The following is an 8188-nucleotide window of genomic DNA, read 5'->3' as shown; positions in this document are numbered from 1 at the left end:
GCGTTCTTTTTGTGTGTGTGTAGTTGTTTTTTTTCTTAAAATTTGTTATGGTTTTTGTTATTGTCTTGTTATGTCGCGTGTGTTGTTAAGTGCGTTATCCGCCAAGGCCCGCTGGAGAGAGTTGGCGCCTGCCACCTGCCATCCAGATTTTGTTTTTGCCACTAACCAAGAGCTGGTGTGTCGTGCTGTTCTCACTTCTAACCACTTAACCGTGCTTCAACAAACGAGTGTTGCCACTCCTCTCTATTGTTTTCATTTTCTCGCTTACAGTTTCAGAAAATATCTTGTAATTTTTCAATTATTGTCGACTATAGAGATTTTGCCATAATTTATATCTCCGCTGTTTTCTTTGCTGTTGATGTTCACGTCATCATTTAGCGGAACACGTCTGTTTGTGAGAACGTATGTATGCGCGTGCGTGTGTGCGTGCGTGAGGGTGTGTTAGTCTGCTCGATATGTAAGACCGTTCCCCAAACTGCAATCTGCCACGCGTTCTTTCTGTTCCAACAAATGACACACAGCAGCAATTAGACTACAATCGTGTGCCCCTGTGGAACGATCGTGGACAGAGTCGTGGTGTCGCGCCTTTATATAAGTTCGAAAGTATCAATCAACCTACAGAGTAGAATAATTAGGTTCGCTGCTGTTTAGTCTACGTTATGACGCCAGGTGTCACTTGCCACGTGCTGTTTGTCTCAAAGTCACGTGTCGAGTGGGTCGCTCCATGTGCAATGTGATGAGATGCAACACGTAGACTATTACGGGGCTGTGACAAAGGCGCGGTGTAGATTAATTAGCATATAACGTTACGGCGCCTGTCGGCTGGGATCTACTTTTACGGGCACGCGTAGCTCTGTTGGAGTAAAAAACAAAAACAACAAAAGAATTGGAATCATCAGTGGACAAGACAAGGCTGTTGCGCGTTGGGAAATGGATTGCACAAGCGCTCGGGAAAGACCCGCTCTGTCCTTATGCTTGTTCACGAGCCGGGTTTTTCTGTTTTTCTTTTTTTTTCTGTTTTAATTGTTGATTTATTATTATTTATTTTTTTCTCGTTACCAGTAGTAGGCCTCCCTCTCTCTCTCTCTCTCTCTCTCTCTCTCTCTCTCTCTCTCTCTCTCTCTCTCTCTCTCTCTCTCTCTCTCTCTCTCTCTCTCTCTCTCTCTCTCTCTCTCTCTCTCTCTCTCTCTCTCCCCCTCTCTCTCTCTCTCTCTCTCTCCTCTTCTCTCCCCCCCCCCAACCACTCCCCTTTCCCCCCTGTTTTTCTGTCTGTCTTTACCCTTTTCCCTCTTCCTATTCACTAAATGTCCGATGTTGTTTGGATGTGGTGTCTCTTCACTCAAACACACACGTTCTCATTCTTTTTCTTTCTTTCTTTCTTTCTTTTAAAAAGATGACTCGTGCAAAAGATACTAATGAATGGTGTGTGCTTGTGTGTGTGTGTGTGTGTGTGTGTGTGTGTGTGTGTGTGCGTGCGTGCGCGCGAAAAGAAGAAGAGGGTGAGGTCATTCTAATCTAAAAGTACATAATTATTTTCCAAAGATTTTACGATTTGCTTTTAGCACTACGGTACCTGTTTTGGTCTCCGTCGGTGCATATGGTTTCACGTGTTTCACGTGTAGGACTACACCATACACGTTTGGTTTGCTAGTTGCTTGTTTGTTTGTTTGTTTGTTTGTGTTTGTGACTGTCCGACATGCTGTCCATCAATGTTCTCGATTTTGGAAAAAAACAAATATTTTCGACGTTCTGATTTTTACAATATTAATTATTTTGCTTTATATATATATATATATAATTTTTATTTTTTAAATTTTTGTTGATTTGTTGATTTCTATTTTCATCCTAATTATGAATATATGACTGCAGCTCGTTGATTGCTCCCGTGTGCATGCAGCACTGCTTGTGTGCACCACTGCCTGTGTGTACCTTTGCCTGTGTGTACCATTGCTTGTTGTGTGTAGCTGTTAGATGTTGTAGAAGCTTGCTCGTAGCACGTGCATGATGTATCACAGGGCCCCGCCCACTCCTATATAGGCATCTATATAAATATATATATATATGAGTTTTATTCTGTGCTTTGTCATGACACGCACCTTTTTCTCCCCCTTCATTAGCGAGTAGATGAGAACTGGTCGTCGTATATCTATTACAGTGTATCTATGGTTATTGCTACAAATCTCATCACGTTCAGAATTATTATGATTCTTTCCAGTCATAGTCGGCTAAACTGTTTGTGGGGTTGTTTGTTTTTTTTCTTTTTTCATTTTTGTTGTTGTTAAGAACGCTTTTTTTAAAAAGGGGATACAGTTGTTGGTTTCTGTTTGTTATTCTCGTTTCAGCGTATAGTTAACTTGTTGATTATAGAAAGTGTGTGTGTGTTTGTATGTGTTGTTGTTTGTTTGTCTTTTCTCCGTTCATGTTCGTCAAATCGTGTATGTTTGTGAGTGTGTGTATATTTATTAGGTAGATGTAATACTTTGAGCCTCTTAACCCCCCCCCCAAAAAAAAAATTTTTAAAAATTAAAAATTAAAAATTGCCTTTCTTCATTTGTAGTAGCACTTTTGCTCTTTCTAAGTCCTAAAATGGAGCTGATGAGGTGTGTGTGTGTGTGTGTGTGTGTGTGTGTGTGTGTGTGTGTGTGTGTGTGTTGTAGAATAAAGAGACTGTATATTAAGGAGGGAGACTAGATAGTTTCAGTTTTCAAAATTTTATAAAATTTGTCCATTGTTTCAAGGCATTGTTCATTTGTAAAAAAGTGTAGGTAAAGAGATAAACATACGGGTTCGTTCACTTTGGATGCACGGTGTTAATAGGTTCGCGTTGAGCAAAATTTCTAAAAGCTCGGTTGGAAAGTTCTTTCAACGCGCCAGAAATCATTCCAACAATGTGCCCGAAAGCGTAGGAGTAAGAAGCGGTGCGTTCTTGGAGCACCCGCATGACCTAACAAGTCTGAAGTAGTACTGGCAAAAAAGAAGGGTTCTGTTTTCAAGCATCATACAGTTTTGTTTTGTGGACATTTGTGGCACGACAGGGCTGAGGGTCAAAGGGCACAAGGACACGAGTTGGAGTTTGTGTGTGGAGAAGTGGAGACGTAAACCGCTGCTGGTCTATTGACTTGTCAGCTTGTCTGTTACATGACGGACGTCAAGTGTTTGCGGTGGTACCCAATAGTGCGGTGCGTATTGGGGAAAATATTACGTCTCCTCTGTCCGGGTTAATGTAGGACCCACCGAATAAGGAGAAAGACAGAGGGAGACGTGTGTTTGCGGTGATACCCAATAGTGTGTTGCGTATTGGGGAGCATTTTACGCCTCCTCTGTCCGGGTTAATGTAGGACCCACCGAATAAGGAGAAAGACAGAGGGAGACATAGGAATTATTAAGAGAATCAACGTATAGGATAGAGCGTATGTGAGCTGTTGAGTTGTGGTTTAAGGCCTCCCCGGGTAATTGGCCGCTCATTTAGCAAAGAACAGAAGTGCTGGTTAGTTATTTGTGTTAGTAAAGAGAAGCAATTCGAAACAATGACTCGGTTCACGTTAGGAAAAAAAAAGTAAGACACAGCAAACAATAAAAGGACAAGAAAAGAAGTAGGACGTACTAGGAACGCGCTCCAGCCACCCACAAGAAGAGATTAGGATAGTAGAGAAAGAACACTGCAGTGACGCCCTCCAACCATCCGCAGAAGTTGCGTTGGTAGCATAGTGGGATTTGTAATCGTGAGATTCTTAGTTCGGAGGCTTGAGCCTCAGCTCGGTCCGGTGTTGTGTCCTTTGAAAAGTCATTTGACACGACATTCCCACTTGGCTCGGTCCTTTGAGAGATGGACGTTAAATTCGGGACTTCCGCCTCTTAAGTGACCAATTAGAGTTGATAGGGGCGTTAAACCTAAACAGTTTCACCGTTTTCTTCACCCGCAGAAAGAAACTAGGGAGCAGAAGCTCTATCAATCTATAGATCTAGAAGAAACTAGGACAGCAGAAGCTCTATCAAACTATAGATCTAGAAGAAACTAGGACAGCAGAAGCTCTATCAAACTATAGATCTAGAAGAAACTAGGACAGCAGAAGCTCTATCAAACTATAGATCTAGAAGAAACTAGGACAGCAGAAGCTCTATCAAACTATAGATCTAGAAGAAACTAGGACAGCAGAAGCTCTATCAAACTATAGATCTAGAAGAAACTAGGACAGCAGAAGCTCTATCAAACTATAGATCTAGAAGAAACTAGGACAGCAGAAGCTCTATCAAACCATAGATCTTGAAGAAACTAGGACAGCAGAAGCTCTATCAAACTATAGATCTTGAAGAAACTGACCGCATCAAACCTCCCGTCAATTCCTGGAATAAACAGAACGAACACACACACACACACACATGTGTCTGTTGCGAAACGGTTACACTTTCTGCCGTTCAACGCGCAAGACCGTACGTTGGATTCCCGAATGGGGACGCTGAACATATCGTGACTCCCCGCCTGACTGTTGTTGTGGTGCTGTCTCACGCTCGGCACAGGTTCTACTTCGCTGAGGGCAGTGTCGAAGTAGCCCGCTTCCTAGATGATCTAAATCGTATCGATGGAGGCGTAAAATGTGTCAATCAATAAGAGCGGCGAACAAGTTCCCCTGTGGACTGAAGGCACCCTCCCAGAGGTCCGTGTGTTTGTAACACAGGACCTGACAAGACAAAGAAACAGATGGTGGCTAAAACAGCTGCTGGGCATGGATGCCTGGCGCCTCTATAAATAAATTAAGGATGGTCAAGAAACAGATGGTCGTGCCTTCTGGTGTGTCGTGGGCGCTGGTAAATTTGTGCCAGAGGTGCGAAATGTCCGGAATAATTTGGGAAATTCGGATTCCTGAAATTGACACTTTTTCTTTCTTTCTTTTGTTTGTTTTGTTTGCCGGGCTTCAGACTGACCATTGCGATGCATTTGATGTGCCAGCAAACGCAAACCCTAGGAGGTGGCGGCCGCACTCTGGCTCATCACATTCTCTGACGTCATTGTATTATTGACTCTGAACTAAGCCCGAGATAAGTTGAGAAGATAGGAGGATTTTGGTGTCCTTCTTGAGGCTCCTCGGGCCAGATAGCCCACTCTCTGCTGGCGCTCTTGACGGGGATAAGTTTGGGCTGTTGGTCACCAACCGGTCGCGCTCTGTATGGGCAGAGCGGGTGGTTGGAGGGCGCAGGGGTCGTTGAAAACGCCTCGACTGTATTGGTCTCAGGTTGTTGTTTTTTCAGTTTATAACAGTTCTTTATAACAGAGTACCTATTAGGAGAGGTCTTGGAGCATCCCACTTGAAACTGTGTTAATGGGGAAAATAGAGTTAATTAAATTAATATAAGTACATGTTTCAGAAAAATTTGAACAGCTTTTATGTAATGTTCAGTGCATTTGGTTTGTATTTTTTTGTGTTTGAAAGAATGAGAGTTGTTTTATAATCTAGACATTTCCTGATCTGTTTAAGTAATTGTTGTGTCTGTTTTGTATTTGTTCGTTTTTTGTCTTCTTGTGTAGTACATTGTGTGAAATTTTGATACCTGTTTTTTTTCAGTCCCTAAGAGAATGGTTTTTTGTGATGAGATTTGTAGCAACTATTGCTCAACAATTTGATCTGAGAACTACCCCCCCTCCCCTTCCCAACGTAAACTCCCAACCCATTAGATGGGAAAATCAAGACCTTCTGCTTTTCTGAAACTGACATACAGATTTAATTAAGTACGTCATCCATGCACTGGCATGAGTTTTGCATTTTGGAAGAAATAAAGAAACATACATCTTCCTTGTATTCAATAGACAGTTGATGACAAAGACACGAGAATGCTTTGATTGGTTCTCTTGGATGAGTATATTTCTAAGCTTGGCCTTGGGTTCTGGTTAAGGTGACCTTTCTTCTCTATATTTTCTTCTTTTGTTTCATGAACATTCTCATGACATTAATTATGTAATAGATTTCATCCATGTTAATTAGTGCACGATAATGAGCTGCAAAGGTTTCATTCATCATTACAAAGCCAATCAAATGTTTTGAAAAATGATCTACATTTGCTGTAATTTGTACATTTCAAATGAGATTGTAGCACAAATTTTAACTGATTTCTTTTTCCTTTTCTTTTTTATTCTTCTTTTTTTTGTTTTGTGATAAAAGACCTTAAAAAACATGACAGGCAGACTGTAGTACTCTAATCATCTAACACGAAAGGTGAGAAAATTAGCACTGATCACTTTTTATTCAAGTGAAGACTAGTAAATCAGGTTAAAAGAAATGGATTTTAAAAAAACTTTCTTTCGTAATCAGATTTGCATGCCAAATAACGCTGTCATCATGACTTTATTTCTGACTCGTGCTTGACAGTTGTGTTCCTGTGCTCTGTCCAGGTGACGGATTTCGGCTTTGCCAAGCGTGTTAAGGGCCGGACCTGGACACTGTGTGGCACCCCTGAGTACCTGGCCCCCGAGATCATCCTCAGCAAGGTCAGTGTCCATCCTCCAGCCACCTATTATTTGATGCTCACCACAGATTGGTGAATGTGGGTGGTTGGCAGGTGCTGTGGTGTGGTTTGCTTCTTCTTTCCTATCAAACATCTATCATCCTTGTCTCCCCTCCTTCTTTTTTGTGTTTGTGACTCTTGCAACACCTCTAATTTTCGGCACATATATGACCTTATTGTGTTGCAAGTGCCGTAAAACACTTAATAAAACTAAAAGGATTGGTGAATTTGAGCTAAGACTTGATCAAAAAGGGCCCATTTAGCCTTTTCTTTGTGGAGTCTTGGACAAAAATACAAATTGTAAGGAAGGAATCAGTCTGGTACTCTCCACTTACTAGCACTCTATAACTTAACTACTTGCTGGCCTTCCACGTTTTTAAAACCCCTGAAACTCCTTTCAAATTGTAAGACTGTGTCCTTTTTAATGAGTGCTTTGGTGTGATCCGAGTCTTTTACTTTTTTCCCCTGTTCCTGTTGTCCTGATCTGTTACTGGATGGGTGGTTTGAGGGTGGCACTGCTAGGCCTTAATTTCTTTTCTTTGGTTTGGTGGCTTTTGCCTGTTAACTTTGCCCTTTTTTTTCAGTAAATGACAGTAATTGTAGCATTTGGGAGGGGGGGGGGGATTATTTGGCACACTTATGAAATACTATATTAATCCAGAATTGACAGGTTCTATATATTTTTGCTCCATGGGATTGGTGAGAATGAAATATTGTATTTGTGGCCCATGAGTGACGAGGGAATATTGCTATGTCTATTTTTGTCTTTGTACAGGGTTACAACAAAGCTGTGGATTGGTGGGCTTTGGGTGTCCTCATTTATGAAATGGCTGCTGGATATCCCCCTTTCTTTGCTGACCAGCCCATCCAGATTTACGAGAAGATCGTGTCAGGAAAGGTAAGTCATTTATTACCTGTAACAAGTATTTAAAAATAGACCTTAAGATGATAGGGGTTTGAAATGATAGGAGTTTTAATTGATTGGGGTCATAGATGTAGTTAACTCCGTTTTAGAACGGGAATTAGGGATAAAAATAGTCCATAGTTTTTGTCATCACATGGTTACCCTGCACAACCTGTACATTATTGATGATGCTATTGTCCGATGGTTTTTTTTCAAAGTTTCACTACAACCCCCACCTGTTTAGAACCAACCCCTTCGAGTTGTCACATCAGGGAAAAGATCAAACCTTAGCAAAGTGAACCTGGTGTAATATTTCTTCCCAATTGTTGGCTAATGCCAAGAAGACAATGGCAGTGATTCTCTGATTCTGAAATAAGGTGTCAGTACATCAGGCCCACTGTTTAGTCTTACTTCTTTTCTTTTTCCCTTTTTTTTCCTCACCTTTTCCCAACACGAAATGACCGTTATCAAGTCAGTGTTCTTGTCTTTGTTTTTGATCAAGATAGAACAAATGAACAAGCTGCTCATGCACAGGTCTCTAAACAAGCTGTGTGTATGTTGGATGTCCCCAGGTTCGCTTCCCGTCCCACTTCAGCTCGGACCTGAAGGACTTGCTACGCAACCTGCTGCAGGTGGACCTGACCAAACGTTTTGGCAACCTCAAAAACGGCGTCAACGACATCAAGAACCACAAGTGGTTCTCCACCACCGACTGGATCGCCATCTACCAGAGGAAGGTCAGTTGATGATACAACAAACGAAGTAGGCAAATACGCATGCCCCCCC

The 8188-nt window shown here is 41.7% G+C and overlaps 1 protein-coding gene across 1 annotated transcript in view; it reads left to right on the top strand.

Moving 5' to 3' along the window:
- CAPLA (catalytic subunit of protein kinase A) overlaps positions 1–8188 on the top strand; it is a gene marked incomplete in the record, with an annotated part of 64499 nt that overhangs the window by 55366 nt on the left and 945 nt on the right. Inside the window, 3 exon segments of the mRNA NM_001204491.1 lie at positions 6386–6481; positions 7274–7396; positions 7975–8139. Coding sequence (NP_001191420.1) covers positions 6386–6481; positions 7274–7396; positions 7975–8139 — 384 coding nt within the window.

Source organism: Aplysia californica, unplaced genomic scaffold (genome assembly GCF_000002075.1).
Source record: "Aplysia californica isolate F4 #8 unplaced genomic scaffold, AplCal3.0 scaffold00799, whole genome shotgun sequence".
NCBI lineage: Eukaryota > Metazoa > Mollusca > Gastropoda > Aplysiida > Aplysiidae > Aplysia > Aplysia californica.
This window is presented reverse-complemented; position numbering and strand designations above follow the sequence as displayed.